Source organism: Petromyzon marinus, chromosome 12, assembly GCF_048934315.1.
Source record: "Petromyzon marinus isolate PM22_M1 ecotype Great Lakes invasive population chromosome 12, UKy_Petmar_22M1.pri1.0, whole genome shotgun sequence".
NCBI lineage: Eukaryota > Metazoa > Chordata > Hyperoartia > Petromyzontiformes > Petromyzontidae > Petromyzon > Petromyzon marinus.
The window spans coordinates 13,746,874-13,760,374 of NC_133678.1; the positions used below are offsets into that span (position 1 = coordinate 13,746,874).

At 46.4% G+C, this 13,501-nt stretch overlaps 1 protein-coding gene across 3 annotated transcripts in view; it reads left to right on the forward strand.

The window, feature by feature from the left end:
* The first annotated feature begins 5,605 nt into the window (after nt 1–5,605).
* The window catches only part of LOC116941526 (chymotrypsin-like elastase family member 2A), a 41,915-nt gene continuing 34,019 nt past the window's right edge, over nt 5,606–13,501 (forward strand). For 2 of the 3 annotated variants that reach the window (XM_032952672.2, XM_076066653.1), the window contains exon 1: nt 5,606–5,740. Coding sequence is in view for 1 of the 3 variants with exons in the window: in XM_076066652.1 (XP_075922767.1) it covers nt 11,948–12,092 (145 nt within the window). In the remaining 2 variants the exon portion in view is untranslated. Of the gene's footprint in view, nt 5,741–9,110; nt 12,093–13,501 lie in introns of those variants that run through there. The other variant, XM_076066652.1, reaches the window with a different exon arrangement.

Here is a 13,501-nt window from a genome sequence, read left to right on the forward strand (position 1 = left end):
AACACACACAAACCCCCACATAGAGCCCCGAGGGGAGGTCACCTGGCCGACAGGTTTTCACCCGGGAGCCCTCTCATGGGACCAAACTTCACGGTTTCCTGCGACCAGGGAATTGGGCGACCTCCCCCGAGGCTAACTCGCACCACGGCGCCGTGACTTGGGTTGTAATCACGTGGTCACGACGGGGCTGCTGAGCCACCGTGGATAGAAAACAGCCACAACACACACGGGTCAGCAGGCAGGTAGGGGGGGGGACGGAGTCACGAACGGCGGGAAAAACAGGGCCGGTCCTCTGATTGGTAGGACAGATGCACTTGTTTAGAGGGTGAAAAGTGGACGTCTGAGACAGCACCGGTCCGGGGAGAGTGGCAGGATAATCCGAGCCACCTGATTGGATGGGAGGCCAGCAGATCAGCGCCGATTTATCTTTGATGTAGAGGACGATAAAAAGGGTAGAGAAGGCGGGGAGAGATGAGTTCGGATTGTACTCAAGCCAGGCTCAGGGCCGTCGACTTCCCAGCCACTCGAACGTCCGTGTGACGAGTCGAAGTGCAGCGAGGATCTGACCCAACAGCTCTGTACGAGCCGAACCGTGAGTACCCGAGAGTGAGATATTGAGGCCATTGGGAGATCGTCTTAGGAGAGTGATTTAAAAAGTCTATACAGATCGGGTCTTAGACCATCGGGAGATAGGTTAGACCTGCCCTGCTGACTCAAACTGACTCGGGTAATTTAGCCTCGGACTCGCTGATAATAAACTGCTGGGGATCAATAAACCTTGTCGTGTGGTTTCTGCGAGGGTGGAACGGATGCATGTTGGTGTGCGTCGTTGTACCCTGTGTTTGTGCGTGAGGGTGTATTTACCCACGTGTTTGCGCTCGCCCATGCATGTAGCTTGTGGTTAGCGTGTGCGTGTGTTGAGCGGCGGCGGACTCGTACAGGGGCACGTGAGATTACTCATATGCCCTTTCGTTTAACGTGTGCGTGAGGCTAACGGGCAGCGTACACGTGAGATTATTTGTGCAGCCTTTTGTTTAGCGTGTGCGTGGGGTGAGCGGGTGGCGTACCTGTGAGTTTATTCATACAGCCCTTTAAATAAATCTCCGAGACAACCCCCCAATCGGCTGCGCGTGTGCAAGTGACGTCCCTGCCCTCTGACCCCCGACCACGAGTCCCGCCCGTGCGATTGGTACGTGGCACGGGAGAAGAGCGACGTCATATTTCGGGTGAGAGGGTGTGAGTCAGCGCGCGGAGATTGTGTGTATTGATCCCAGGTGGCTAAGCACCAGCCACGAATCATGCCCGCAGCGAAGGGGGGGGGGGTGGGGGGGAGTTGGTGCGCAATAACCCTCCCCAGGACATGGAACAGTGGATCCCACCTGAGCGAGGAGCCGGGGGTCAGCCTCCCCAACACAACACGGGCTTGCCACAAGGCACACTTCATCATCCTTGACCAGGCAGCATTGGTTGTATCATCAAGAATGATTGAGGTGGCTATTTTCAAGAGTGACTCATAATATCTCTCGGTTTGTAACCAAATGAATTGGTTGGGTTACACCTGAATAGGTCTAACATTGAAGCACGTTTAACACATGCATTGTGGACTGCTTCTTTAAAATCATTACATGGCATTAACTAAACACTCGTGTAGTCTACACCAGAAACAACATTCATTACTCACAAGTATTGTGTCTCAATGACTGCAAATTGGATGGATTAACTTAAAATTATTAAGCTCAGCTTGAACCTGCATCTTATGAAATAGCTGGCCCTGCCTCCCCCTGGTAATGTGACAAAGTCTCCCAATCAGGCTATAAATTCCACCCCTGTGCTTTCTGCCATGCAGTGCCAGAGGGTGCCCATAATGGACAGAACAATTACTTTAGGTGGCCTCAATTGGCACATATATTCAACAGCTTGACATATTTCTGGCGCTCCAGCATCAGAACGACAAAGATCTGGATCGAGAATGTGTACATCCTTCTTATACAGTACTGCAAATCTCCACAGGTTTACAACAGAAGTTCCACATGTTACTGCTAGTTTTACATATTCTTACATCTCCAGAGAACAAAAAGCAACAAGAATTACTTAAGTGCAGAGGCAGAAGACATCACAACCAGAAGACCTGTGTGGTTAAAGTCCCGTTTGGGAGTTGCCTCAGCTTATTATCCCTTTATAGAATGAGCATCACACTTTTTGGGATGCTAGCCTCTGTTATAGTAATGGTGAATTTCAACCACTTGCTTAGAGCCAACATGGTAGTTGGTTACGACTATCCCGTGCTTGGTTGAACACAGTCACTTTGACACAACCGTCATTATTTAAGTTTTAAGTTAAGCAGTTTAAAAAACAATGTATATATTATCAGAGCACGTGTGTTTACATGTTCACCACACGTACGTGTAGTTGATGCAGACATGATTCCTTGCAAAAAGTTTCTGTTTGGTGATTGAACATTTTAACACAACTTTTCTTGTCAGAAATGGTAAAACCGATTCTTATTTTTTCATTTAGCGCTATCGATAACAATGTGTAATTAAGTTGTCAAATCTGGTTCAGACGCTTCATTTGAACACGCGTGTAATCCCTGAAAAATATTAATCACAAACTAATTTCGTAAGTAGGCTTTCACGACCAACATGATTATTAATTATTTTATTGTGGGTTAGATCATCGTCTAGATACTTACATGTTTCAGTATGACCCTTCACCACCCGACAGAGCCAATTAAAAAGTGCGTTGCCACGTGGGGCAAATAGGTCAATGGATCTAGTGTTTCAGCAAAAACTGACTTTTGAAAAGCAAGCAAAGGTAAAAAAATTACAATACGTGTCGCTGGAGATGACAGCATCAACAAGTGCAAACAAAAGCAAACTTTCAGAGCTTTTGTAGTGGGCATTGCCTTTCCATTGTCCTGGCCTGCTCTATCCACGAAATGACTCTCCCATAACACTCTTGCCCTCACCCTGTAGTTGTCTCTATAATGGTCTAAGCTTTCCTGGGCCGATAAATGCCTTCCCCCTGTCCCCATTTTGTTCCCGAATTCCCACCTTTCCATCACCTATTCTTGCATTGGTTGCTACACAGCCCTGTCGCTTTTTCAGGGACTGGAAACAACTGGACCATGATGCATTCCATCAGAATATCCGGTAATCATCAGCGTGTCTAAGTCCTGCATCGACGGGTTGATTCCTATGCAGCTCAATTAGAAAATAACATTCATGCTGTTCTTGATGAACTCGTGCCCATCCGAAGAAGCACAAAAAGAACAGGGAAAGCACGCAATAATTGGCTGCCACCGGAGATGGCTGTAGTGTCTTTGTAAAATAGATAGTTTCGAGACTGTCCTACTTGCTTACAGAGCCACCTGCAGATCTGCCAATTGCCTCATTATTGAGTCTCGCAGATTGTTCTATGCTCTAAATGTCAATGAGTCGGCTCGCAACCCCCGTGCTCTGTCGTAAATCGCGAAGGATCTGCTGCACTCCAAACACCCATCAACCAGTCAACCCGGTCTGTGCAAAGTACTTGCGATGTTCTTAGCCAATAAAATAGTGACGATCAAAATGGCAGTTTCTAACTTGAAGGAAATGCATTCTCCCATTCTGCCATTTGAGTTTTTTCAACCTGGAACCAATGCAAAACTCAAAACCCTGGCATCAACGTCGGTGGCAGAGGTGTCGATGACCATCGCACAGTACGCCAAATAAGATGTTGCCGCTCGATTACATCCACACGCCGAGTCTCAAATAATGCTCAGACGTGCTTTAGCCGTTGATTATCCACCTGGCAAATCTCTGTTTCACAGACTGGTTAAAAATGGCGGAGGTAACCCCGCTCCTGAAAAAAGTTGGCTTGAGCCATAGTGACCCCAGAAACGATTGCCCAATTTCAAACATGAGTACGATTTCAAAGCGCATAGAACACCTTTGTCTGAAGTGGTTACTTCCCCACATCGCTGTGACAGACAATCAACCCGTTTCAGTCGAGGTACCGGAAGTCCCACAGCACTGAGAGGGCTCTATTAAAGATCACTAATGATCTCTACAGGACATGTATGACCGGTGCACCACTGTGTTGGCTGGCCTTGATGTCTGAGGCATCTTCGAAACCATAGAGCAGCTATGATCAAGTTTTGTTATATTGATTACGGCACTAGAGTGGATTCATTCATTCCCCCATTTCCAATCACAGTTCGTCAAGCTGGATGACAAACAGTCATCACCTTTGCCATACCTAGTTGACATACCACCAGGGGTCCATCTTCGGGCCCTTCCTATTTTCAACATATGTCTTTCCGATCACAGATGTCACATCATCGCATCTTATCAAGTTCCATCAATATGCTGATGCTACATAATTGTACATCACAGTGAAGTCAAAGTTAGACATGAAGAGCCTCAATAACCTCGAAGATTGCACGTGAGTGGTGTATGTGGTTTTCACAAAACCAGTTGCTGCTTAATCCAGGAAAATCGGAGGTTCTGCTGATTGGCACTCAGGCTCAGGCGAAAACATTTGTGGGAGGATCAGGTGTGGCAGTCGCAGATGCCGTTAGTGAGTTTTCTATTTATCTAAAGAGGCTCGGCAATATACTCAAGCAGAATGTCGTTTGACCACAAGTTTTCAAAATATAGTCGGGTCCTGCAAATTTCATATGAGGGCTCACCGACACATTCGACTACTATTGAGTCATAACATAGACAGTATGATGGTGTGTAGCACAGTATCGACAAGGCTCAATCATTGCAACTCACTACTCTACGAGATGTCTGGCAAAAAAATAGTAAGCTGCAGTGTGTACAAAATGCTTTGGCACGTGTCATGATGGGTACTGCAAGTTCCGACCATGTATGTCCAGTGTTCACTGGCTTCCAGTTGCCCAACGAATGCATTATAAGGTCGCACTCATTCCACGCAAAGTGCTTTCCATAAAATAACCACAATGCCTTGCTGATGTCGAGGAGCAAAAAAAACAGCACGCAAACTTCAATCATCTTCGCAGAGGCTTTTGGTTAACCATCAAACAAAGACGGCCACTGAATTGCTTGCCTTCAGATGCCCATCTGAATACATCTGGTATGCTCTTTCTTCGATGTTAGGAAATCACGGGAGCAAGGCACTTTTAAGTCTAGTTTGCAAACTCATATGTTTAGAACTGCGTTGTGTGTTTAGTTTGTTGTCCTCCCGCACCTCCAATTGGCATGGTCTTCTACGTTCTGTGCAAAAGAAGTTCAACATACATACATCTCTGTGGCTCATTCCGGGCCCTCCCATGGCCATTCTGAAAAACTCTGTCGCGACCTATTGTAAAACCTTCATTTTTACATGACTATCAGCTCTTCTATTCCCACTGTCCCTCCTGTAAGGTACTCACACAGGCACTACCGTGGCCGCACCCTTTGACCACACTGCAATATCGCTCCCTTACTGACAGACTAATGCCCGATTGTCGGCCGGTGCTGAGTTCACTCATGCATCACAGAGATAGCTGCCGCTGGGGATCCCCGTGGCTGGACGGTCAAAGGGTGTTCTGCCCCATGGCAGGTGTTCTGCCCCATGGCAGGTGTGGTGGTGTGTGTACACAGGAATTTCCTGTTTGGAGGCTGAGTTTGGTCACGTGACCAGGAAGTTACGATTGAAGATTCCCTCTCAGCCACGCAGCAGGGTGCCAGATATTACACAGAGTACAACATCGTGGCAACTGTTCATTGTGGGACTTTAAGAAGCATTGTCTGTAAGTTCGTTTATGTTCGTATAATACTGGGAATGCTGTTATAATGTTAGAATGACCGTTATAATGTTCTAAATGCCTTTATAATGCTGTTGAGTTGTTATAAATATGAGGCCTAGTTAACAACGAAGCCTGCCACTTGCCTTATTGTGAATGTTACTTGTAATTGAAAAAGTCGAGTCAGACTCGTACCCATGTAACCTTATTGCGATCTTGCGAGCAAGGATGACGAAATATCTCATCCATAGTTGTGTTATGTGTGGTGCTGTACATTTAGGCTGCAGTATGGTGATGACACGATGTGCCCTTAACACAGTAGCTTATTCACTTGTATGGCTATTCAGTACTAATGTAGGTGTCGTGATCCATCTAGGATCTGGTGTTGAGTTTCCTGTTATCTAAGAAAATGTTATGATGCTGTCGTGTTCATTCATTGTATTGATATTTCCAAGTATTAACAGATGCTGTATTTGTGCTGTGTTTTTGCCATCAATTTTACCTCGTTCAATTCATGAATATGTTTGGAATCGGATGTTCATCCTTGCTCTGAAGGTTTAATGAATGCGAGGTTATCTACTCGGATAGTGGTGCAACGCAGCGCACAGCGAGGCCGAGACAGTAAAAAGACAGTCTTCTTGGAGCTCCCAACCAGCCAGCTCTTCAGGCTTCGAGCTCTCAAGCAGCCAGATCTGCAGCTAGTCTACATTATATTTGTGTTGCAAACATCGCGGCGTGGAAAGCCACAGTTCAACAGGGAGAGATACTGAAGCAAGTGATTTAAGCAATACAGGACCTCCCATCTTGCCTCAAGAGGACCAAGGAAGTTCAAGGCCACAAAGAGAGGTCAGGCTGACACAAAGGGCCTTGGAAAGCTATGGTGCTGAGAAGCAAGACCTTGATGCCAGGATAGAAAGGGCATGGGACCGGGTTGAAGCAGATATATCTGAAGCTCAAAACACCTCAGACACAGTGGCCTCAATTCAGCGGGCCATACAGCGAGTGAAGGTGAGCAGTTCAAGCTACAAGCTGCTGGCAAATAAATACATCTTCCTCCTGAAGAAGGTGAAAACATACGAGGGCATCGAGGGAGTGCGCATGCAAGAGCACTTCCTTGAACTGCTCGATGATAATGTGCAGGCAGTGATACAAGACGTGTCGCAGGGACATGCTGAGAGTCCACAAGGTTCGCGATCAACGCAATGAACCTCACGCCACTCCCTATGCCGAGTGACTCGACCTAGGATGGGTCATCGTAGGTGATGTGTCTCGATGGAACACACAAACCAGACCACATTAGCACATTCAGAACAAGTGTGCTCACGAATGGACGCACGTCACTCTTCAAACCGTGCCCCAACCACTTCACGCTGAAAGAGAAACACGAAGAGAAAACTCAATGCTGTACCATGCAGATCTACAAAGAAACCACCATGGTCACCACGACTTCGCTTGTTCATCCACCGTCTTCACTGGATTTTGTTCCTCCACGTTTTTCCAAGCCAGACAATGACTGACAAGAAGAAGACTAAGCTGAAGCTGCTGCTTGTTGCTCTGCTGGTGGTCGTGGCGGTGGTCGCTGCGGCCGTGGCCTCTCCGTTCCTAGACCCGGAGCTGTTGTCCGAGTGAGAATCCTGGAAGGAGTTCCACGGCAAGGCCCCACAACCAGAACATACCATCCAAAGGCTTAAGCTGTGTGGAGCAGTTTTAGCTACAGCAGTAGTCGAACTGATCTTAGACGAATTGGTCATTAAACTGGATGCGGTAAAGTTCTACACGAAAAGTAACGTCGTTCTGGGCTACATAAACAACCAAACCAGAAGGTTCAACGCCTACATCAGCAACAGGGTGGAACGCATCAGGAGATCGACTCAGCCAGAACAATGGAATGACGTTCCAACTGAACAGAATCACGCAGATCTCGCAACTAGGTCTGCCCCTGCATCTCTGCTGAAGCAAACCATCTTGCTGACGGGTCCAGTGTTCCTCTTACGACGTGACGGTGGCCCAGGTACTACCAATGAGACTTTTGGACTCGTAGAGCCCTAGTCAGATAAGGAGATTTGTCCTCAAGTGACAACCTTGGTCACAAATGTGCGACCAAGAAGTCCACTGAGTCCACACCATTTTTAATATTTCTCGAAATGGACGACGCTCGTGCGAGCGATAGCACATCTAATGCATATTGTAGACTGCTTCCATCACCCGATGAGAGGCACCACTTGTAGCTGCAATGGGTGGCATCACTGCACAGTGCCACGCACTGAAGATGAACTTTTCAGAGCAAGGAAATGAATATTCCGCTGTGTGCAACAGGCAGCTTATGCAAGTGAGATCAAGTCCATCAGCAAGGGAGAAGACCTTCCTCGGGTCAGCACCCTCAGGAAGTTAAACCCCAGGATGGACAAAGACGGCTTGCTCAGGATCGGTGGTCGGCTAGGGAATGCAAAATTAGATGAGAATGAACGAAACCCCCTCATAATCCCAAGCCAGAGCCACATCTCAATTTTACTTGTGCAATACTACCACGAGAAGGTCAAGCACCAAAGTCGGCACTTCACAGAAGGAGCAATCCAATCTGCAGGGTTGTGGATCGTTGGAGCAAAGAGGTGCATCACCAGCACAATCCACAAGTGTATTAGGTGTTGCAAGCTACGTGGAAAACAGGAAGAACAGAAAATGGCAGACCTCCCAGCCGATCGACTAAGTATGGAACCTCCTTTCACCTCTGTAGTGATCGACGTGTTCGGACCGTGGACAGTCATCTCCCGTCGCACCAGAAAAGGGCTTGTGAACAGCAAACGTTTGGCAGTGCTGTTCACCTGTATGAGTACACGAGCAGTGCACATCGAAGTAATCAAATCCATGGACTCTTCGAGTTTTATAAATGCACTCCGGAGGTTCTTCGCCATCAGAGGGCCAGCCAAGCAACTCCATTCTGATTGTGGAACCAATTTCACTGGAGCATGTAAAGAGCTTAAGATCTATACGGAAAATGTTGAAGATCATTCTTTAGGGAAATACCTTAGTGACCAAGGCTGCACATGGATCTTCAATCCTCCTCACTCTTCGCATATGGGTGGAGTCTGGGAACGCATGATCGAGATTGCTCGACACATTCTCGACTCCATGCTGTGTGATGTCAGGTCCACACAGCTCTCTCACAAGGTCTTGACCACTCTCATGGCCGAGGTCTCAGCTATAATTAACTCAAGACCCCTGATCCCCATCTCAACCGACCCAGAGTTACCATTCATATTGACTCCTGCTCCACTTCTTACCCAGAAGACAGATGTGCTCACAGCACCCACTGAGGAGGTCAGCACTGCAGACCTCTACGGACGTCAATGGAGGCAAGTGCAGAGCTTTGTTAACACGTTCTGGCGTCGCTGGAAAAACGAGTACCTTACGACACTCCAAGTGCGCAGCAAGTGGCAGTCTAACAGACCAGACATCCGAGAAGATGACCTCGTCCTACTGAAGGACAACCAAGTCAAATGGAATGAGTGGCCAATGGGCCTTATCCTCAAGACTATTCCTAGTGCCGATGGAAAAGTTCGAAAGGTCGAGGTTATAATTGCGAAGCAAGGTGTCGTTAGGACTTTCGTCAGGCCCATAGTTGAGACAGTACTGCTTTTCTCTCGCAAAGATATGGACAAATAAGTTGACCCATTGAACTTTGTTATACATTTGTTTATGAGATAGAAAATAAATGGTGGTATCTCCTAGATCAGGGGTCGGGAACCTATGGCTCGCGAGCCAGATGTGGCTCTTTTGATGATTGCATATGGCTCGCAGATAAAACAAAATATTCTCACTTGTTTTAATCCATCCATCGATTTTTCACTGCGCATGTCCTGTTCAGGGCTGCAGGAGCAATTGTCCATTATTTTAATTGGATGATACTGGCCTACGTTTGCCGTTGCTGGGTAAAACAGGTAAACACCCCCTTTTGAATCAGTCTGAGACTGCGTCTGCTCGGTCATTAGCTCAAAGCTAACCCTTCGACGAAGAAGATGGCGAAAAGAAAAAAAGACGACGAGTATCGTACATTTCAGGACGAATGGACCGAAGAATTCGCCTTTGTGGAGAGAGCGGGTTCTGCGGTGTGTCTAATTTGCAATGACAAAATTACATCGTTGAAACGGTCGAATGTAAAGCGGCACTTCGACACGCGCCACGCTACCTTTGCATCAAAATACCCTGCGGGAGACAGCAGAAAGAAAGCGTGCCAAGAGCTTCTGAGCAGGGTGCAAGCTAGCCAGCAGCAACTCCGCGTATGGACCCGGCAAGGTGACTATAATTCGGCTAGCTTTGCTGGTTCTTTAGCAATAGTGAGGAACGGAAAACCATTCACAGATGGCGAGTATGCTAAAACGTTCATGCTGGATGTAGCCAATGAACTTTTTGATGATCTTCCGAACAAAGACAAGATAATCAAACGGATACAAGACATGCCTCTGTCGGCAAGAACTGTTCATGATCGTACCATCGTGATGGCAAACAAAGTGGAGGAAACGCAAGTGAAGGACATAAATGCAGCGCCGTTCTTTTCTCTGGCTTTGGATGAGTCAACAGACGTGAGCCATTTGTCGCAGTTCAGCGTGATTGCAAGATATGCTGTTGGTGACACACTGCGCGAAGAAAGTCTTGCTGTTCTGCCATTAAAAGGGTCCACAAGAGGTGAGGATTTATTCAAGTCTTTCATGGAGTTTGCTCAAGAAAAAAGTCTACCTATGGATAAACTTCTCTCAGTGTGTACTGATGGTGCTCCGTGTATGGTGGGGAAAAACAAAGGATTTGTGGCGCTTCTCCGTGAACATGAAAATAGACCCATCCTAAGTTTCCATTGCATTATACACCAGGAGGCACTTTGTGCTCAGATGTGTGACAGGCAGTTTGGCGAAGTGATGTCGCTGGTCATTCGTGTGATCAACTTTATTGTTGCCCGAGCCTTAAATGATCGCCAGTTTAAAACACTGCTGGATGAAGTTGTAAATAACTATCCTGGTCTGCTTTTGCACAGCAATGTGCGTTGGTTGTCAAGAGGGAAGGTGCTTAGCCGTTTTGCGGCTTGCCTGAACGAAATCCGGACTTTCCTTGAAATGAAAGGCGTCGGGCATCCTGAGCTAGCCGACACCGAGTGGCTCCTCAAGTTTTACTATCTCGTAGATCTGACTGAACATCTGAACCAGCTCAACGTGAAAATGCAAGGCATTGGAAATACAGTGTTATCCCTTCAACAAGCTGTATTTGCTTTTGAAAACAAGCTGGAGCTTTTCATCACGGATCTTGAAACAGGTCGTTTACTACATTTTGAAAAACTGAGCCAATTTAAAGATGCATGCACAGCAAGTGAGCCCATTCAAAACCTTGATCTCCACCAGCTAGCTGGCTGCACATCCAGTCTCCTACAGTCCTTCAAAGCACGCTTTGGAGAATTTCGTGAGCACACTCGTCTTTTTAAGTTCATCACCCATCCAAACGAGTGTTCACTGAACACAGCCGACCTGAATTACATCCCTGGTGTCTCCGTCAGAGATTTTGAAGCAGAAGTGGCTGACCTGAAGGCCTCAGACATGTGGGTGAATAAGTTCAAGTCACTGAATGAAGATTTGGAAAGAATCACATGACAGAAAGCGGAGTTGGCGAGCAAGCACATGTGGACAGAAATGAAAAAACTCCAACCCGAAGACCAGCTGATTCTCAAAACTTGGAACGCGCTTCCTGTCACATACCACACACTGCAGCGTGTGAGTATTGCTGTATTGACCATGTTTGGATCTACGTATGCATGTGAGCAGTCATTCTCACATCTTAAAAACATCAAGTCCAACCTACGATCACGTTTAACGGATGAAAGCCTCAACGCTTGCATGAAGCTTAACCTCACCAAGTACCAACCCGACTACAAAGACATCAGCAAATCCATGCAGCACCAGAAGTCGCATTAATGGTGAGTGTTATAACAACATTATTTAAAAGAATAAATTCAGAGGCTTATTATACTGACATTTAGTTGAATTCACTTTTAAAATATATTATATGGCTCTCACTGAAATAAATTTCCAAATTTTTTGCTTTCATGGCTCTCTTAGTCAAAAAGGTTCCCGACCCCTGTCCTAGATACTAGACGGGGAGTGTTCTGCCTCACGGCAGGTGTGGGGGTGTGTGTACACAGGAATTTCCTGTTTGGAGGTTGAGTTTGGTCACATGACCAGGAAGTTACGATTTAAGATTCCCTCTCAGCCACGCGACAGGGTGTCAGCCATTACACAGAGTACGAAATGTGGCACAAAGAGCATCCCCGTGAAGACATATGCAACTGTTCATTGTGGGACTTTAAGAAGCATTGTCTGTAAGGTCGTTTATGTTCTTATAATACTGGGAATGCTGTTATAATTTTATAACAAGCCTTATAATGCTGTAAATGCCTTTATAATGCTGTTAAATTGTTATGATAAATATGCGGCCTAGTTAACAACGAAACCTGCCACTTGCCTTAATGTGAGTGTTACTTGTAATTGAAAAAGTCGAGTCAGACTCGTACCCATGTAACCTTATTGCGATCATGAGAGCAAGGATGACAAAATATCTCATCCACAGTTCAGTGATATATGTGGTGCTGTAAATTTAGGCAACAGTATGGCGATTACACGATGTGCCCTTAACACAGTAGCTAATTATCTTGTATAGCTATTCAGTACTAATGTAGGTGCCTGGTCCATCCAGAATCTAGTGTTGAGTTTCATGTTATCAAAGACAATGTTAAGATGCTCTAGTGTCCATTCATTGTATTGATATCTCCAAGTATTAACAGATGCTGTATTTGTGCTTTGTTTTTCCCATCAGTTTTACCTCGTTCAATTAATTAAATATGTTTGGAGTCCGATGTTCACCCTGGCTCTGAAAGTTAATTGAATGCGAGGTTATCTACTCAGATAGTGGTGCAACGCAGCGCACAGCGAGGCCGAGACAAAGGGTGCCACGAAATGTGTGACATGGGAGATATTCATATTAAGTAATGCTGATTGTTGGAAATTACACAGTCCTATGATGGAGACCCACAGTATGACCACTGTTGACTGTATGCAAAGTAATGTTCAGAAACATTAAATCTTTATTTTGACTGGAGAAATCTGATGAGCAGTGAAGCTCTTTTTAATGTTTATCAGTCATTGACATCAATAATACAAACAACTATATGAGAACAAGATAGAAAAATGTTGAGCAAGTTACTCATAAATACAAATAACGTATCGAAGTACAAATTAACACAGATACATATGTAGAGTAGTGGTCGGTGATGTTACGTCACGTTCACCTTCCTTCTGCAATGACGTCACAGGAAGTGACATCAGGCGGATCTTCCGGTACGATGACGTCATGGGAAGCGATGTCATACACAGGGGGCTGGGCGGTGATATCATGTCCCCCTGGGGTTCTTAAGCTGGAACCCGTTACATGAGCGGGGTCGTCGTGAGAGCCGGAAACGGGAATGGGTGGAAGTCGGGACCCAGGGTAGGGTAGCCTAGCACGAGGCTAGAGTGGCTGCTTCACCCGGCCGGCCGATGTTGGTTTTTCCCTCGGCCGGTGCAGTGGGAAGAGCCCGGGTAGTGTGTGTGTGTGTTAGGGACTCCCAGTACCCTATCCCTGGGGAGATATATATTAGCCCATGCCAACATAGGCGTAAGCCCCTAAATAACCCCAGGCGTAAGTCCCTAATAAACCCTGGCGTAAGCCCCTAAGAAGATCTGCCTCCGAGTC